Here is a 20,680-nt window from a genome sequence, read left to right on the forward strand (position 1 = left end):
TCCTAGAATTTTACAACACCCAGGCTAAGTAGACCAGCCGGGCCATCTTTATTGGATGTTGATTTCCATTTAAAGTCCCTTGCTGTATGCTCAGGTCCTCCACCGTCCACAGTGACCGGCCATTTATAGCAGCAGAGCTGATGTGTCTGTCTGTCTTGTTTCCCACTGAAAGGAAGTGTAAGAGGGGGTGGAGCCTACAGCACTGCAGTCTCATTGAGGTGTGCTCTCTCCCACCTCCCCCCTCACCATTTTCTGCCTTCACGCCATCTCTTTCCTATTATTTGTTCATTTTTGCTCTACAGTGTGACAGCAGCTTAATGTCATCCCATCATAGCTCCGTTCTGACATTTCTCTCTCTCTCTCTCTCTCTCTCTCTCTCCCTCTCTCTCTCTCTCTCTCTGTCTCTCTCTCTCTCCCTCTCTCTCCCTCTCTCTCTCTCTCTGTCTCTCTCTCTCTCTCTCTGTCTCTCTCTCTCTCTCTCTCTCTGTCTCTCTCTCTCTCTCTCTCTCTGTCTCTCTCTCTCAGTGCCTGCATGATGCCACCAAATGTCTAGGCCCTCCCTGATCCTGCTGCGGCGACAGAGAGGATCCCCCTCAGTCCCCGGACACCCGAGCGCTACATATTTGGCTCCTTGACTCATCCAGCTCATCCTCTGCAGCTATGAGCCACTGATCAATGCTAACCCCCTCTCTGTTTCGGCTTTTCCTTTCCCAGGCTCTCGCATCAGACTGGGATTACCCACTGATCAAATGCTGAATCCTGATATGCCAACTTGTGGACTTCTGATGGCGATGTCAGAACTCACCCACACTCGATTGTGACAAAAGGATTCCTTGCACACCTCATTCTTTCTGTTTTCTGGGCTTTTGCTCTGTTGGTTAGAAGCCAAAGCCATAGCTCGTCGCTGTGAAAAAACTCCTTGTTATGAGGGGTTCTAAGACCAAAAAGTCAGAGGGCTACAGCTGTGTGCATGCTCTGCTTGTCTACAATAGGCCTAGGCTGTTGTGGGAAAGCTTTGTGCAAGAGTTATCGTGAGTTGCTGGACGCTGCAACACACTAGAGACTGCTGTATCCTGAGACTGGAAAGTCTCGCCTGGTGCGATCTGTACACCTTTTCTGCGTTCATCACCTGGTCTGAGCTGCCCAGTGAGGAGCAGGGTGCTTTCCAGATGCCGCCATGCCCATCATCAGCAATGCCAACCATGACTTCAGCAATCTGTCCGTCAGCGATGACAGCAGCCTTGACCGCATCTTCACAGAGATCCCCGAGACCGAGACCATCAAGGTATGATTAAGATGGTCACTAATAGGGGATCAAGTTGTAGACAACTATTTGTAGTCAAGTCACACATGTTTCAGATGCAGTCCGGTCTTGCATTGAGGGGTTTCATTGTTTATTCTCCAGGGTGTTCACTACCAGAGGGCTCAGTTCATCCGTCGGCCAGAGGACCTGTTGTCCGTCGACCACGCTCTGCTGGCAGTAATCAACGTTGGGGGAAACCGCTACACCTTCCCCTGGAGCACCCTAGAGCAATTCCCCCTCACGCGACTGGGCCGCCTCTGTGGCTGCCGGTCACCTGAGGACATCGCCAGCATCTGCGACGACTATGACGAAGCCCGCAAGGAATTCTTCTTCGACCGCTCGCCGTCGGCCTTCAGGGTCATCCTCAACTTCCTGGCCGCCGGGAAACTGCGTCTGCTGCGGGAGATGTGCGTCCTTTCCCTGCACGACGAGCTGACCTACTGGGGGGTGGAGATAACGTACATGGAGCGCTGCTGCAAGAGGAAGATGTACACCCGCATCGAGGAGGTGCACGAGCTGGAGCGGCGCGAGGAGGAGTGCAGGCAGAGGAACGCCATGCAGCGCGTGCCGGTGGAGGAGACGAGGTACCGACAGGTGATGAACTGGCTGAGAGATATGGTGGAGAATCCACAGTCTGGCTTGCCGGGGAAGATCTTTGCCTGCATGTCGGTGATCATGGTGGCGGTGACGGTCATCAGCTTGTGTATAAGCACCATGCCAGACCTCAGAGAGGAAGAGGAGAGGGTGAGTCGATCGGTGTGTCTGCATGTCGTAGATGTTGCCGTCAGCAGCACAGGACCCTGGAGTGAAATCAAACTCATTTCTAAATAATCAGTTATAATACTGAACCAGAAGACGGCCCATGAATGTAACTTTTATAGTAAGTTGCCTGTCTGTCAGTGAGATTTATCTGAGTGGTGTGAATAATTACTGCCGTCTCATCTCACAAATCTTCAACGCTCAAAGACACAGACAGAGCTGCTCACAGCTTAACATTACAGACCGGATGCTCATTTAGATTCAGACTCTATCTTTGTTCACTGGAAAGTAACGTTGAATTTTATCATCAGAGTGTGTCTACAGTAGGCCATTGTTTAAAAGTGATGAAACACAAGCATGTGATAGTCTTTTATTTATCACAGAGCGAGGCAGAGTTTGGGATGCTGCAAAAAAAAAGTCGGGCTTTGCAACTCTCAAATGTGAAAATGCCCCGTCGTCACACCCTTTTAAATATCCCTGTTGGATGCCGCTGTTTGTGTGTGTTGGCCACCCATGTCCTGTGATCTGTGTCTACCCATAGCAGCGTGAGATAATGAAGCCAGAGCTGCTCACTGAGGCCTGTCCAGTATCTGTCAGTAAACACTAGGGAAGAATGAAATGGGCTTACTGTATCTCGCACAGACACACGCACGCATACAAATGTGCGCACCAGTAGATACTCTCGAACAGTGCATGGATTTGCTCAAGGCAGTCACATTCCTGCACACACACACACACACACACACACGCATGCACACACACACACACACACACACACACACACACACACACATGGTCAAGGTCACATGCACATAAAATAGTAATGAACTTATCTGCTGTAACCGATACGGCTCTCTCTGAATTTTGCACACATTTAGTCTTGAATCTGTTCCCATCAGACTGAAAGATACTGCAGTGTATCCACGCTTCACTTGCAATAAGACATGCGATCCATATATGCATCCGATGTGTGCACAGAGCGGGAAAACTCCACGCACCTGCTCAACAGCTGTTAAGAAGTCGTCAACGGTGGTGCCTCCGTATTGATTTTGATATGAGCAGTCAAAGGCAGCCAAAGGATCAAGTGCAGGAGGGTGTGATACTGGAGAATTTAGCAGGCGGAGGAAGGCAGAATGCTCGATGAGTTGGTTAAAAGCTTGGCCAGAGTCCCTGGGTTTGATTCACCGAGTGCTGTAAAACCTGCGTGACTGGATGATTCCTGCCGCATGGATCATTGATAGCATTTGTTTGGGCAAATCTGCAAGACTTAGCCTTCGGGGGGGGAAAGGGCAGTGGGGTCAGAGGCTAATGTTGATGTATGTCATGCACAGGGCAGGTTCACAACAGCAGAGTCAGACAGACAGCAGGAGACACAAGCATGCAGATATTCATACAGCAGAGGCAGAGACACAGTACAAGTGTTGCTTAGAATAACTGTGCTGTTCCCTGACAAAAATTGAGCATTCTGTCATTTGCTGTATGCCGTCGGATCTGCTGAGAACACACCATAACTATATCTGAGGAGTTCAAGGCATGCAACGTGTTATTATCATTCCTGTGTTTCATCACTTTAAACAGGCATTGCATTTCAATAAAAAAAAAAAAAAAAAGAAAGAAGCCAGTCTAATCAAGCAAGCTAACGTTAAGTAGCTTATTATGCTGAGCTAAGCACATTTGCTAACTGTCCATAGGTGCTAACGTTAACTATCCCAGCTGACCCGTCCGGATGTGTTTTTGGGTGACAAAGTTTGATGTGGTTGATCTAGGGTGCTTTATTTTGATTCTGCAGGCTTTGCCCTTGGCGCATTTTTTTTTGTTTGGTCCCTTCTAGCCAAAGGTGATGCCAAACAGCACGGCAGCTCATGGTGTTGTTTTGAGCCCTGTTGTTACTGCAGCACACGTCTACAGCCGCGGCTTCGCACTCGTGAAACCGGAGGGAGGGTGAGATCAAGAGAGGGGACGGCAGTAGGCGTGCCAGCGTTGAGACGAAGATTGTTCAAGAGTCCCAGATTGCAAGTCCAAGTCGGGTCTTTTTTAGTTTGAGTCAAGTCTCAAGTCTCTGTGTGTGGTGACTTAAGTGCATCTCAAGTCCACTTCGCAAACTACGGTCCCCATCTCTGTTACCTGATGTATAGGGTCGTGGTTGCATTTGTGTCTGATGCAAACGGAAACGGAAAAAAACGCTTTTAAATCTCTCAGGTGAGCACAGTCGGAGTGACAGCGGAGCTCCAGGGGAGGAGTGGAGCTGTCAGGGGTCAGTGCACTCCTCTGCCACGATCATTCTGATATTGATTCCTGGCGCGAGCGTTCCGGAAAAAGCAGCAAGAGTTTTGTGACATGTTACGCTGCTGTGTGTACGCACGTGGATGCTTGCACGGTTGTGTCAGACATCTCCGTGCCTCGTGAGGACAGTCTCGCGGTGTGAGTGCAAGCGAGTGCATCTTGGGGTGTGTGTTTGTGTGTGTTTTTGTGCGCGCGTGATTGTGTCTGACATTTCCTTGTTAGGACATCGCGGGTTATAGGGACATGTTAGACGTGCGTGTTCATCCGAGCGTTTCTTTACATGTCGATACTAATTCTCGGAAAGGGGATGGCGGCTCATTCCAGAGGTAAACAAATCCATCTGCTGCCTTCACGGTTTTTTTTTTTGTTTTGTTTTGTTTTTTCTCTCTGCGTGCTCCTGAGTTCTCGTGTGTTGGGTTACTGAACTCCATCTGCAGTGTCCGACTCGCCCGCCCAGGCAGGAACAGTAGGAAACCTGTCATCTTTAATTCACATGGCCCTGCTGTTTGTCTCCGTCTCTGGTCTGCTTTGTGCTGGAGTGGGCCAAAATTCCCTCGTCCGCTCATTATTCATCCTGCCGCCTGCCTGGGTTTGGGTTTGGAGTGAGAAAGGAAAAGATAAAGTGAGCGGAGGAAGGAGGAAGGGGCCAAATAAAGGATGTGTCTGAGAGAGATGGAGTTAAAGAAAATGCTCTGGAGAGAGAATTAGAATGGAGAAAGGATGAGCGAGATTCTGGCGGGAAAAAAAAAAAAAAAGCAAGAGATAAACAGTGCTTAATTTTCCACCCTCCTCCTGATCCCCTCTGTCTATCTGTACAGTATGTAATGCGTCTCTGCCTTCTGCCTGTCCTCAGTTGATCCTTAAGATCTTTAAGGGACGCCTTTATCATACAGCTTAGTTTTAAGCTCACTTATAATAACCACTCCATCCCCTGCTGTCATTGTGTATCTGTCCGTTCTATAAGTGCTCTGCTCATAATGTAAAAACTCTTCATATTATTCTGGAGCCACTGTTCTTCCTTGAGGCTGTACAGCTGCAAGACTTTGACGGGAAGCACGACTCTCCTGACGGGTGTCAGAAATGCAAATTGCTGCATGAATTATTGATGTAAGATCAACGGTGGTGGACTTTTAGACCCAGCTGAGAGTAGCATGTGAACATTATGGACAGCATGATGACTTCTAAATAAAACTTTGGGCTGGAGTAGAGCTTGAGTTTCTGGAGGTGTACAAACTTGACAGTGACTTTTTCACCCAAACTAACATTTCCAAGGTCACCACATCACATTCTTCCACCGTGGATTGGAACATGTCACCACGTGTTTTGTTTGCGTTGTTTGTCAGGTGAGATGTTCGCTCGAGCGTAAGAGGTGTGTTTGTAAAGTTTCAATTTGATTCCAGACTGCTAAAACTCCACCTGGAGCTCTGATGTGTTCACTGTATCAGTTACTGTAAATGTGGCGCAGTGTTGGAGACAGTTGACCAATCAGAGCAGTTGACCAATCAGAGCTGTGTTTGGGGGATTAAATGACCCTCCATACCAAGATTGACACCTGTAACAGCAAGTGTGGCCTTCAACTACACTGATTTTTGGGACATTTCCCTCCACAATGATGTTGCAGGAGTGCTAATAGTGCTGGTTTTGACCTGAGACATACTGACAAATGTTAACTGGGTCACTGAAATGTGTTTTGATGTCCTTTGTAACCATCAGCAGGATAATTGATGTTGACTATGAATGGAAATCTGCTGACAGCTCTCGTAACGGAGTGTTGGATTCTCCTGTCGTTCTGAAACCATATCTGTGTGTGGGTTTTCATATTGTGTTTCTCAGTGCAGCAACAGTAACAGCTCATTAATATCAATTTTCCTAGGCAGCCGTCACAGCTGGAGCACAGCAGCGCTTTACAGAGCGTTATCATTTGTCTACAGGTATTGTTTTAACGATTGTTCTTGGTGTGGACGGACTTGAAGATTTTTGTGTGAATCGTTTGAATTCAGGACAAGCTCTTTGTTTAAGATGACTAACCAAGATGACCAGAGTTGATGAAAGATCGATGCGACTACCCTCTGCTGCGAAACAATGAAATGCTTTCACCATTTCAACCGAGCCCGAAACTATTCCCTTACTGCTAATGGTTCTTTAATGTCACAGTTTTGTGGTGGGTGCTGTATTATCTCCACTTTTATTCAGTAGTTCACAAGATGAATTTCCATCACGACTGCTGTCCTATCCCCGCACTGGCCTCGGCAATCTCTGGCAGGAAAGCAGCAGCATTTAGATTGGAATCAACAAGGGCGTATGCAGCTGATAACTCTCTATGGAAAGCAGCGGGCCTCAGCACACATTGATAACCTGCCTGAGTTTACATCTTGCCGCTGTTCAAATGTCAAACATCCACCGAAGACGAGGACTTACTCCGCACAGATGTCTGAGTGAAACTTTTCCGAACAAGACGGCGCCTTTCCCTGCATCCATTCCTGGTCATTTACCGCATATACGCGGGAGCGTTTCACTCTCGGGCGGGTGTCACTCAGATTCATGTCTTTAATATTCTCGCCGGGTGACGGAGTATTTTCAGACAGCCTCATCAGATTTGTTCTCCTTTTTCCTAATTCTGTCGTACTCTGGCCTGGGGAGTAATTGAAGTGGCCATTTTATGTCCTTAATGCCATAAATTGGAGTGGGATTTGCTGTTCAATAATTACGTCCCGAGGCATCAATCACAAGTGTCTGCAGAGAGCGAGGGACAGAGAGAGCAACGGAGACAGCTGAGTAGCGGACTTAAGCCTCAGACTGAAAGATTTGACACATTCTCTTATCGACTTCTAACTAGTTCTCCAGGAGAGACGTGTCAATAATCCTGTTGAACCACCAAACAAGCGATTATAGAGGGGGCAGGTGGATGGGTGCTATCTCATTCTATTAAGAGACAAAAAAGCAGTAGAGATGTAGTGAGAGGGGGATAATGTGCGTTGTGACGTCTGAAGGGAAGGAAGATAAGGTTATTCTTTATATCAGAGGGGAGGCAGGAAACAGAGAGGAGTCTGGGCCGCGGAGAGGGAGAGGGAGATAATAGGAGAACAGAGTAAGAGAGGAGGACGTAAACACCAAAGCAGCCAAGAAGCCTCCTTTCCCTCCCTCATCTCCTCCCAGAGGAGCTGTTCAAAGTTTAAAGACTGTCTGAGACACAGCCATATTACCTGGGCGCATGAGGAAGAGGGCACACACACACACACACACATTTTGAAGTATGATAAACAAGCGGAAAAAATTGTCATTTGTGAAAGAAAAACAGAATTTTATAAAAAATCAAACTGAGCAAATGTCACGAAGATCTTTGGCGGAGATGACTGTTTTCAGTACTTCTCTCATGATAACTAGGACATATTCATCTCTCTGATCGGAATGACTAAACAGATGTTCTGCAAAGGTTCTCTCTTCATCATGAGGACGAAAGTTGAAAGTTTTGACAGGCTGCAAAAAACTGTGTAAACAACCTCTGTTCTGGTTACAAAATCATTTTTTTTAATTAATTTTTTTCATGATCACTAGACAACAGTGGTGTTTAAACGTCAGGATCAGACAAAGCGTGACAAAACGACATGCGTGTCATCTGACATCTATCTGCGCCACATGAGGGCATGAGGGAGGGTCAAAGTGATTTGTGACACTGATAGTGCATTTGCTGAAGAGGCTCAGGAGGATTTTTCAGTTTACATACATGTCATTAGTATCAGGTCGTTTTATGTAATAGTGTGTAGTCACATTCTGTCTGCAAAAAATAGCTTCCTTTCTCGTCGTGTTCAACAGCGCTGTGGTGATGGGAAATGAATATATTACAGTCTGGAATAATAACCTGCAACCAATCACTGTCGGGACTGCTCCTCTAATGTAATTTGCATGCAACACTAAAGGTTATTTAATGATAATAATAATATTTTCACTGAGCGTCGCTTTAGACTGGAAACCCCAATTTTCCAGGGTGTTTGACTGGTCAGGAGGACCATTTTCTAGCATGTAGTCGGAACTTGTTAGCACTATATTAGCTCACTTACTGTACAATAGGTAAGGGCTGCATGCAATATTGATTTTTCTGTTTAAACATTATTTATGAATGGGAATAAAAAGCAAATTGAATGACCAGGAAGGACTTTGGCCCCAATCCCAGCACACCCCTTGCCCCACCAACCCTACTGTTGCGCATCTGTGCCTCAGGAAAGGGTGCACCCATTCTTCTTGTGTTAGGGCTTGTTTGTGGTCTCTTGATGTATGAAGATGGACACGTCGAGGGCTCACTGTCAGATCCCGTCATGCTTGCTGCTGCTCCGAATCTACTCTTGACAGAGCCAGTCAGCTTTTGACCTCGACAAGAAATACTGTCACATTTGAAGATGGTGTGATCTCGTGGCATTAGATCTCGTCACACCCCTAAATAACAGCCATGAAACAAGTGCTACTAGTTTGCTCATGTCACTGTTGCCCAATAGCTTGCTAGCTGACATTACATTGTTATTGTTCATTTGTGAGCGACTGTCCTGCATTTTGAGGTTGAGGTTGCTGCAGTACCGCCGCTTGAATGTCAGTGCAGGATGGCAGGGAATGAGCACTGGTTGCACTGCTAGTGGCCAAGTACGTAATGAAGCAAAGTTGGTTTTTTTTTCAAATTGATGACTTATTTGATAGCACAAAGTTGTGACTTTCATATGAGTTGATATCGACCACTGCCAGTAGGTGATTTCAGGCAGGTTGATTGGGGGCGCCATCCCTACTCTCTGCCTAGTGACAGCAGTGTTTCCTATTCATAAAACATTTAGACTAGGGTAGAACTTTAATCTGGGGCCACTCGAAAAGGAGGGATAGGGGTAAAAATTGGAAATGTGGAGTGTGCGTTTATCTCTCACTAGCACGAATATGTTTTGTCATATCGCCAGCAGAGACTAGAAGAGGAGTTTGTTCCCTTATCTGTCATTTTGCACCAATGTCCGCCTCCATTGAGAGTCATTTGAAAAAAAGATCAAAGTGTTGGCTGCGATAAAAATCTCACAAGAATTTCTGCTTACATCTCCTGCTTCTCGACTGTGCCGAATCGCATTATGCGAATCAACAAAGTCAGTTTCCACATTTATTGTCTCTGAGGGGGAGTTGTGATTCGCTGTCCAACATTTTTAACCGTCTGGACTTGGAAGCATGAATGAATTTTCCCCTGCAGCGAAAAGAAACACAGCCAACAGTCTGAGCTGCAAAAGAAAATGAAGTATTGTGAATTCTTGCTCGGCGAATGCTATTACAGGCCTTGCAAGCAAATAATTTTATTTAAGGTAAGTCAGCACCTGAAATGTGAAAGACACACTGTAGCAGCAGAAACAAAGAACTAACAAAAAGGCTTTAAATGACTCAGCTTTTGTATGAGTGTGTGTGTGTGTGTGTGTGTGTGTGCTCTCTCTGTCTCTCTCTATACACAGAGTCAGCTTGCTAAGAGACGAAGCACCATCATCAATCATGAGCCTCGTTTGAATGTGTAAAAAAAAGCGGCGCGCAAATTAAGAATGCCTTCTTCGTGTGCCACATTTATAAATCTTCGCGTCCTCATAATTTCAGCTCCCCGTCAAGTGAACACGAACGTGTCCGAGACCGTAAACATTGTTGGGACGGCTTGGTGAGGCTGAGGCTGGCAGTCAGTCGGAGCGACTGTAAATCAAGGAAACCAAATAAGACTTTAAGGCATGCCAGTGGATGGAGGGAGCGTGCGTAAGGGAGAGCAGGGAGAGGGAGAGAGAGGACTAAAGCAGATGCATGAGGAAGAGAGGAGTGGTGAACCCACACACACAATTATGTAGTATCAGAAGGAGCTGACCGTACAGCAGCTGCAGATGACCTTCTCAGCTGAGCTAAGATAATGTCAAATAGACGATTCTATTAAACAATGCAAGAATATCCTTTCTCCAACTTACACACCCTCAAGCCATGTGAGTATCTGTGAGTATGTTTATGCTAATTACGTGCCTCCATTACAGCACAGGCACTATATAAGTGTTGATGTATGTGCTAATAATTAGCATGCACACACATGTTTCCTGTGTTTTTTATGTCTGCGGGCATCTGTGTGTTCTGTTTGACCGTATCAGTGTGGAGCAGATTCCACGGCTCTTGCAGCCTATGTGCTTACAAGCTGTATTCCCCCTCCCCGTCTGATGTGCTGCATGGCTGCCAAGTGGGATTATGGGAGAGAACAGCAAAGTATGAGGTGTTTATCCTGTCCGTGCCAGGATGGGATTGCACAGCATAGACAAGTGCAGCACTCCGAAGTGAGAGGAGAGGAGCCTCTTTGGTCTCAATAATGTCGGTGCAGGTGCTTGTTGCAAACAGTTAGTGTTTAAGGAGAAATAGTTGATTTTACCACGTAGGATCTTCATTCAAGATTTTTTTTTTGGGCTTCTTTGGTGATTGTTTAAGAACATTACAAGGACACAGAGAAGAGAAAGAGAAGAGAAAGAAGAGAACAAGCGTGGTCTATGAAAGCCAGCAGGTAGAATCCTTACCAAGGCTCACCAAGCCAAAATCTAGTGGTGTTCAACAGCAAGACAAGTCTCCCATCAGTATCTGGCAATAAAGCAGGCTGCGAAGCGATTTATAGTGATGGAACAGAGGCGAAACTTTGATGATACGTTTTACAGTTACTCAATAACCAGCAAACACCTTGTAAGAATGACCTCGTCTCCAGATATATCCCTGAGTGCGCCAGAAATCAGCTGTACTGTGGGAAGGACTGTTTGCAGACTTTTGACACGCAAAATATAAGCAGGGCTGTTTCTAGCGTTTCTGGTGGACTTTTTAGAGGCCTCCCATTTATTATTGAAGTGCATCAATCTAGTGCACTTTAAGAGGAAAGGAGGCTAAATCCAGAAAACTCAGGCAGCAGCTTGAAGCCAGCAGTAAACACTTGTGACAATGATAATACATTGGAAACAATTCACACAGGACTTATCATAAGAAAATGGTTCCTTCCCCTCCAAAAGAAAAATAACAACAAAAAACAATGAATAAAATAAGTTAGGCCAGATGATCACCAGGGCACACTGTTTGGGGTGGTGGGTTCAGGGGCCCCATATGCAATCACACAGTCTGCCTATAGAAAAAACAGGCCTGTATATAACTAGGCAGCTTCTAAACAGCAGATGGGCTTACAATTAAAATAGAAAAATAATCAGTTATAGAATTTAAGAATGAGTCTTTGGGGAAATATCTTCAAAGATGCTTTCCATCTAAAAGGCTACCGATATTTCAACGCCACGGCCCGTGGTTATATATTTTAACTTGTAAAATCTTAAGTCAGATAAAGGATCAATAACGCAGGCAGACTAATTAACATGAGAAAGAGACTCTCTCTGCTACTCAGGAATGGAGAGGGAAGATGGCAGGTAAACAAGGGAGATGCATTTTACCCATGCTAACAAGGGGGATAGCAGCCCCCCTCAAATGGCCTATTGATTCCTGTCTCATAAGTATCTGCAGCCCACTCCTTTTTAATGGAGCAGCTCACACTCCAGCAGAAGACTGTTAACATGAAAGTGGTTTGTGCAACACAGCACAATCAAAACTGAACCATGGCACCACTATGTGCAAATCAAATATTTTTTTGCGGATTTAGAAATGCAAATAAACTCATTGCAGAAATTCCTTCCATTTCATCACAGCACTTTGCTGTTGCGACTGCAGACATAAGAGCTGAAGGAAATTTGGCAGCAAAGGAACAGACAATCTGGCAACCAGCATGCAAAGGAGCTCCATCTATTTACACTCACACAGTAACTGGTGATCGGTGCAGCTGTGGAGGCAGCAACAGATCAGGGCTGATAAACTATGAACCACCTGTGTGCAAGACAAGGGGCGCATACCAAGGGTGTCTGTTGGACAGGTGAGGGATGACACCCGTCAGGAAAACCTGAAAACATCATGGAGAGAGAAGAGCTGAGGGCAGAGCCAATATGGGGACAAGAGACAGCTGAGGCCACGGCACATGCAAAACACAAAACACACACGCAAGAAAAAAACAAAGCAGCAGCTCTACAGAGTTGAGAGTGTAAGGTGACATACTCTGATAACAACGCCCACACCATACGGTCATATGCAGCCGAGGGCTGAAGAACAAAATGCCTGTAACAAAAGAATAAGTTATGTATTCACTCTCGATGGCACCCAACAACAATAAAAGTTTGGCTTCAGCAGCAATTTATTCTAAAAAAGAACAGATGATTCATTTTAGGTCTCTCACAGCCAACTTTGTAGTAATACGCTGAAAAAATGGATGAATAAATGAATAGATATTTCACCTAACTGTTGGCTCCAAACACCTCAGAGATTTCTTATGATGGTACAGTCATGCCGGGAAAGTCACAGATGTTGAGTTCAACAAACTATTCTCATCACCAAGGCTTTCTGTTTCTTCATTTTGGAAACCCACCTGAACAAACCACCTGCAGAAATAACACTTTCACCAACACAAACAAACATATTAGGTATTTTATCAACTTATTGCGAACCAAAATACCTGCTGCACGCATAACGTGAGGCACACTGAGTGTCAGGATCCGTCAGTTTTCACATTCTTCCTGTGGACGCCTGATGACCACTTTCATTCTCAAAGGCTTAGTTTTTTTTGGTTCGGCAGCTCCCCGGCATGCATCCCACCTCACAGCAGGGTTTCTGATGTTTCTGTTGTTTGCTTGAGGACAAGTCACAAGACAACCCTCTTAGGGCTTAAAGGACTACTCCACGAATTATATACATTAAAGTGCGTTTACGGATCTTGGGGAGTACCACTGCATATGTGGAAACAATAGCACAAATCCTTTTGTGGCTCCAGGGGAAGCTGCAGGTTTGTGATAAATTGCTTCCAGTGATGTCACTCATTGGCTAAACTGCATTGTGGGTAATGTAGGAACCAGGCTTTTAAAAGGACAAAGAATGCGTGGAATCACAAAGGTGATGTCTCTGGTTCTGACTGTTTCGATTTTGAACTGTCCATAATGTTTCCACCAGTGTCATAGGAGTGCAATGTTAACTGGCACCTATATTACCCACAATGCAGCCTATCCACTGAGTGACATCACAATTTACAAGATTACACACAGCTTCCTCTGGAGCCCCAAAAGACTTTATAATACTTTTTTCTTCTTTTTTTTTTACTTACACTTACTCCCCAAGACCTGTAAACACACTGTAATATGTGAAATAATAATTGTTGGAGTTACCCTTTAATTGTGCTCTGTCCCTGTTCCCCAAGGTTAAATACTGAGACCCTGCAAGGTTGCTCAGAGCTACCCACAAAATTAAACAGCCCTATTCACGCAGCATCACGGCCCCTCCATCTAACGCATTGTTTTGCAACGTGCCTCTGCATTCCTAAATGCATCCAGCAGAGCCGGCAGCAGATGTGTGTGTCTCTTTGATTTATTCTTCTGACATGCTTATTGATGCAACAAATTGATGCGATACTTCCAGCGTCTTGTAATAGATAAAAGATAAAAAGTATGTCATTTATTGCTCTCACAGCATTGTGATAATAACATGGCTCCTCAGCTTTGTGTGTGTGTATGTGTGTGTGTGTGTGTGTGTGTGTGTGTGTGTGACTTTTTCTGAGTATATTGCTGATGCACCTATAACATCTTGAATTTGATAAGACACGGAACACTTTAGAATGGATGAGAAACTATCAACACTGAATTGCTTGAACAGCATTTTGAGCTTGAACTGGGGAGACTCTATTTGAATCAGTGACTGTGTGTGTGTGCGTGTGTGTGTGTGTGTGTGTGTGTGTGTGTGTGTGTGCGCGCGCGTGCAGCATCATGACAGAGACGGAGAATAGAGCCTTATAGGGTATGAAGGGTAACCCATGCTTTGGATGTCACCTCGTCTTTTCCTCATCAGCTGGTCTTGTGATCTCTTTCTCCTCACCTCTCAGCCACCTACTCTCCCTCATTCTAACCTCATCTTCCCTCTGTTCCGGCTATCGCTCCTCTCCACCTTCCCCTTTTCATTTCTCTCCATTACGGTGTTAGTGCGTGAACAAGCTGGTAGTCTCTGCCGGTGATAGGACACTTGGCAGCCGTACAGCAGCCTCAGATAAAACTGTTCGGATCTGTGCTCACAATCACTTACACTTAATGGTGCTTGTCGTTGTGCGTGCCAATAGTCAGTGGACAATGGAGTTGAGAGATGGTTTGGCAGTTTGTTTATCTGTTATTCTTAAAACAAATCAAGGATTCTTGTGAGAATATGGGGAAGCTCGTTACAGCCCTGTGTGCATTAGTGCGCACATGCAGCTATCAGGTCGCAGCAGAACAGCCCTGATGATGGATGTAGGTGTCACATAATACAAGCCTTTTAATAACCCATGACCACGGAAGACAGTGCTTGATGTGCAGTGTTTCAGGTTAAGGCCAGCAGTGTGGCGTACAACCACACCCCCTAATTCTTTCTCCATGTCTTTCTGTCTCATTCATTACTTATCTCCTCCTTTCCCTCGTTTCTTCAATCAGCTCTGTAAGTGAGTGCAAGGTCAGGGAAGCAGTGTAGAGAAATGTAGCGGTGCAACGTATGTTCAAGGTCTGCCGCAACCAAGAGCTGATTGATGGGAAAAATCCTCGGTTCCCCTCTCAGCCCAAGCCTGGATCCCAACCTACTTGTAGGACGAAGCGACAGAGGGGGCAATTTTGAAGGGGACGAATTATGGTCATTTGCAGGTTCATCATTTTGTTTTGGATTACTACTAGAATAAGTTTACATTCTTTAATGCACAAAAAACACATCCGTTCGCTCTGCTTTAGCTCCTGTCTCTTTAAGGCCCCCCTCCCGAATACCCAGTCTTCTCTGATTGGTCAGCTCATACATGCCTGCGCCAGCAATGCTAACAGCAACAGAGCAGCTGTGCTAAATCAATTCTCACGTGCCAAACTAGCTGCAAATTTGTGACATGGTGGCGTGGAATTAGAGACGGGACAACCGATGAGGCGTTTCAGGAGCGTTGTTTTCTGTCAGAAGAGGAGAGAGAGGAGCATCTGTTGCTGCGGACTTTGACCTTTTTTACTTTAAAAAAAAAAAAACGTCCTTAAATTATTGAGTGAAGGGGTGCTTGTAAAAACACCCTGCTCTGATGTACCACGTTTTTCAAAATAAATATGCGCAAATTTTGGATTGGGCAAACAATTTAACAACAACAAATCATGCAGCTGAAACCCTGAAGATGCACTTCTGCCATTACGCGTCGGTATGAACAGAATTACATTGTCTGCTTACCACTGTGAGCACACTGATCAATTCTCGCCTCCTCTCTGTCAGCCATACTGTATGTTAAATCTGCAGTGTTTGAAGTGTTTAAGCCCCCTCCCTTTAGGCCAATCAAATGCCAGCAGGCATGCCTAAATCGGTTGTCTTGGAGATGTAGTCTCTGGGACAATCATCATATATAATGTTGCTCGAGGATTATCATTTCAACTGACCAGTCCCGTTTTCGTTATGTCATAGCTTTGCAATCTTGGGAAATTGACCAGCACAATATGCAAAATATGCACAAGGGTACATTTTAAACCAAACCGTTTCTATCCTTAACATAGCCAAACAGCAACAGAAAACTCAAAAGAAACTCCCACATATTCCCATCCAAATGTAAACCTAAGTCCTTGATGATGGGCGGCTTTTTCACTTGATTGGGAGACGGGCCTCGAGCCAGAGAGATGAAGAGACAGCTCTAGTGTTTGGGACATGCTGTAAAATAAGAGAATGTAATTAGAAGTTAGAACCAAACACCCGGGAGCATTCCTGAGGATAAGAATCAAACTTTAAAAACACTGCAGTTTTCTGCTTATAAAAGCACAGCTCTGTAGATCACTCGTCAGTGTGCCTGTCGTACATAGGAAGAGTGTCCTTAATACTGAGCTGAAGACAGTGAAACGACTGGCTGCATCTGATACACAAGTGTGAAACAACACATTCATAATTCAGGGCTATAGAAGCTTTCTCTTGTCCAACAATAAAGAGATACATTTACACTTCAAACCCACGGTACACAGAGTGTCCTGCTGTCAAGGCATCCAGCAGCTGTCTCGCTGCACAGTGACGGGTCACTGCTGGGAGTGGATGGCAGGCTGGGTGGTAAAAACAGCAGGATGCAGGCAGGCAGCAGTAGTCGTGGTTTACTTGAATGATGACCATTTTTAGGTAAACTGTGTGAACAACTTCGGCCCAAATTAAGAATTATTACTTAACATGTTCTACTTTCATGGAAGAGGAAGAGAAATGTGTGTGTGTGCTATCTTTGTGTAAGTGTGTGTGTGTGGGTGTGTGTGTGTGTGTGTTTGTGTGCACACTATATTGCACCAGTTTAACATAATTTCATCTCTCTGACCGTCTGCTCAGCCATTAATGCAAACATCAATGTTACACCCTGAAAAGAATTATGCAATAAATGCCAGATGTTTAATTAGAGGGACGACTGAAAACCAACCAGTTACAAAGTAGATTCAGTGCAGTCTGCAGTGTGACACATTTTCTTTATAGGTCATTAGATGTTGAGTCCATTTGCCTCTACAGCCTGTCTCTAAATATTCAGCGTCTCGTCTGTTTTGTCAACAAATATGTCACATAAGAATGTGGAAGTGGTTTAAACACAGTTTGGATTTGAGACAGTCTCACTATCAGCTCATTTTGCCACAAATCTAGGCATCATTTCCCCCATGCTCTTCAGTTTGGGAAAATGTACTGTAGGTGTCAAAGACAGTCACATTGAGAGTGTTTTCACCTTCTCTCAGCATTTATAAAAAAAAAACACTTTAGACACCTCCAAGTAAATATGAGGTTTATAAATATTTTCTGCACAATAACATGACACTCAGTATCACAATTTAGAGACCTTTCAAAGCTTAAAAAACGTTTTTTAAAAATACAAATCACACGTCTCTTTTACTAGTTTAAACTATTCAGCACTGTCAAGGTTGGAGGCTTACTGCACCTTTTTAAATAGCTTCATACAGTACAGGATATAACCAGTGTTAGGGAAACTTAAACTACCTGTAGTTGACCTACATAGCTCAACTACGATTTGCTGTAACTTGCTGGTAGTTCAACTACATTCATATTTTGTGCTGCGCTAAGTATTTCAACAACTTTTGGGGTCATTTTTTTTTGCAGTTTAACTGCTCAGTTACAAACTACAATTTTGGCTAATAATATCATTTTTTTTGATGAGAAAAAAAGACCTATATCATATAAATTTCATTTCATGTTTCTTTGAAAAAAAAGGCATGAAACATGTCATGACATGCTAAGCCAACACTGCCTCTGATTGGCTTGCCCTGGCAGCACTCAAATGCTTCACAGTGTGGGTCTTTGTCTTTGTGCCAAGGAAGGCAGTGCTCCAGTGCCGCCAACGCACCAGCCCAGCCATGGCCATATTTGAGCATGTACATGTTGGATATAGATGGATCTACAGACATGACCTGCATGTTCACATGCCTAAGTGTTACTGCCTCTGAAGTTCCTGTGATGTTGACCAAAATTGTCAACTTGAGTTGAAAGGCATATTTCTGCTGGCATGTGAATTTTTTGAAGGCTATTATAATTTTTTTCATATACACAGTATGTTGATTTATTTAACATTGAGTTAAATGAGTGTGATGAGTATAAGTAGTTGCTAAAGCCACTGTTTTAAGCAGTAGTTTTACAAACTACTTTTCTCCAGGGGTAGAGATGTAGTTTGTTTGAAATACTGCCAGGCTGAACTAGTGTACATGTAGTTTTACAAGCTTGCAAAGCATCTTCCCCAACACTGGATATCACCTCAATCATCACCTTTCTTTTGAAATGATTCTTAATTAAGGACACTTCAGTATGTGGGTGTCACCTCCATCAGCACTAAGCAAGGCTTTATGGAAAATTATCCATCGGGTCTTATTCAAAGACAGATGCAACAGAAACTTACATGTTGTCTTGTTCTGATAATACATTTGAACTACATACTGTACAATGTACTACTTGGTAAACATTCACTTTTGTTGTATCTGATATGAGACTATGTATCATCTCAGATTTTGGATATTGTTGTATCGTGATATAGTATAAGGGTTGTGGCTGCATTACAGGAAAATGTTGTGATTTGTTTTAACTTAACTTATTTAAAATCATGTGATATTATTTTAAGGTTATAACGTCCAGCCTTATGTAGACATAAATTAATTGTTAAAATGTGTGTGTGCACGTAGCAGTGCGGCTTGGGCCGCACACTGTCCTACAGTGCCGAGTCCAAGGGAAAAGTAATTGAGCCCAACTTGATCTCCACGGGTGTTCTGTCTCTTGAGTGTGTTTCCCTGTCATGCAGAGTCACACATGAATGTTCGCTGCATTGAGAGTAACAAATTGCATCTGCGCTGTGCTTGAAGCGTTGTCACGTAAGTGACAAAAACCCAAGCACTTAACTGGACATACAGCCCCTGCACAGACAGGAGGTCAAACACTTACCATCAGTTATCACTTAACTGCAATTTCCCCAACATTTTGACTGAGAGAACATCCTGCTCTGATGGGTGTCCGTGGGAGTGTGTGTGTGTGTGTGTTTATTCTTTTTTTTTTCTTGAAATGTATTAATTGGTTGTGTTTTTGTTTTTCGTCCACTGAGAGAGCGATAAAGAGAGAGAGAGAGAGACACACAGTTGTCCTATGTTTGTTCCAGTTATGTTTTTATAATATTTTGGAAATGATGTCAAATTCTTCGACAGAGACACCTGTGTGTCAGTTTATTGTTTGTCGTCACTGACCACATTCCTTTCTGCGGCACTGTAGCCATGGAATCACCCTTGAATCTCAAGTAAACAGACAGCATTTGGACTAACAGGGAGGCTGTAACAATGCTGCTGTGGTTTCCCATATGGTCGATTCAAATGTCCCAAGAGTGCCTTTTACAGTGCCTCCACTCTCACTGCAGTCTTTATCTTAATTTGACATTGAGATGTGTTAATACGGACGATAATGTGAAACCCGTGTCAGACAGCTGCCGGGATGAACGGTGTCTGTGTTGAAATGAGCTGTCACCGACATTAGTTCCAGAGAGAGTCGTACAGAGGAGATAAGGTCAGGGAGATAGTGGCTATTGTGGGAGGTATTGTGTGTGTGTGTGTGTGTGTGTGTGTGTGTGTGTGTGTGTGTGTGTGTGTGTGTGTGTGTGTGTGTGTGGTTGTGTTGTTCGAGAGAGAGAGAGAGAGAGAGAGAGAGAGAGAGAGAGACAAGTGGAAAGCTTCTAGCTGCAACAAATGGCCTATCATGCAGAGGGCGAGAATGGTGTCGCGGTGCCCTGATGGGCCTAATGTCAGCACAAGAGAGAGAAATAGCAGTGACAGCAGGGGACAAATTAGAGGTTGAGATAGGACATCACAGCTGCAGGGCGCTGCAGGGCGCTGCAGGGCGCTGCAGGGCGCTGCAGGGCGCTGCAGGGCGCTACAGGATGGATGGACCACCAGAAATCTGAGCAGGAGTGGACATCAGACGTGGGAAACATGAGGGATGCAGTCTTGGTTTAAGAGGGGGAGAGGTGCAAAGGTTAATATTAGTTAAAGATTTAATGAAGAGGCACCTCCCCGAGAATGACCCTTAAAACTATCGAATGTGTCTGTTCCTTTTGTAAGTGCTGCTTGACAAACAAATATCCCCCGGTCAGTCCCTCAGACATCTGGAGAAATCATGAACTGCTCAGATGAAGCAATTGTGGCTCCACTTTTTACAGTGTGGGCACAGACAATGGCTGCTCTGGACCCACATTCAATGTGAAGTGTAATATGGATCTTTAATGTTGTATTAATATGTGGAACTAAATGGGATAACGTTACAAAAGGACTTATTTCAGTAAACATGTTTAAAAGCTAAACAATATCTTTATATTTCTAATGGATCAAAAGACTGTGTGTAATGTTGAAAGTGTCACTCATAGTGATGAACCCACAGAGAATTATAACTGACTCTGCAGTGTCAATCAGTCTTGTTTCTAGCTGCAGCTGGCAGCTGGCAGCTGTTTTTAATAAAAAAAATCCCTGATAAACCCTCCTGTATCCAGCATCAAACCGCGGAGAAAACCAGCAACATGATGATGAACACAGTGGAACACTTTGCAGCTTAACAGCCTGTTTTCCTCAGGGGTTGGTGAAAACCAAAAGAGTTAAAAGGAGCATGAATACTGGACTTAGATCTATATTTCATGTGGTTAGAAAATATGACTTCAAAGCAATGCTAATGCTGCTTCCTGTTTTCTGACTCTGTATAGGCAAGTGTGTGCAGCCATGTTTGCTACAA

At 44.4% G+C, this 20,680-nt stretch overlaps 1 protein-coding gene across 3 annotated transcripts in view; it reads left to right on the forward strand.

The window, feature by feature from the left end:
* The window catches only part of kcng4a (potassium voltage-gated channel, subfamily G, member 4a), a 28,266-nt gene that overhangs the window by 3,012 nt on the left and 4,574 nt on the right, over nt 1–20,680 (forward strand). For 2 of the 3 annotated variants that reach the window (XM_037105893.1, XM_037105894.1), the window contains exons 2-3: nt 526–1,285; nt 1,406–2,047. In XM_037105893.1, the coding sequence (XP_036961788.1) occupies nt 1,178–1,285; nt 1,406–2,047 (750 nt within the window). In that variant the 5' untranslated portion in view covers nt 526–1,177. The remainder of the gene's footprint in view (nt 1–525; nt 1,286–1,405; nt 2,048–20,680) is intronic. The other variant, XM_037105895.1, reaches the window with a different exon arrangement.

The sequence above is a fragment of the Acanthopagrus latus genome, chromosome 8 (genome assembly GCF_904848185.1).
Source record: "Acanthopagrus latus isolate v.2019 chromosome 8, fAcaLat1.1, whole genome shotgun sequence".
In the NCBI taxonomy this organism is placed as follows: domain Eukaryota; kingdom Metazoa; phylum Chordata; class Actinopteri; order Spariformes; family Sparidae; genus Acanthopagrus; species Acanthopagrus latus.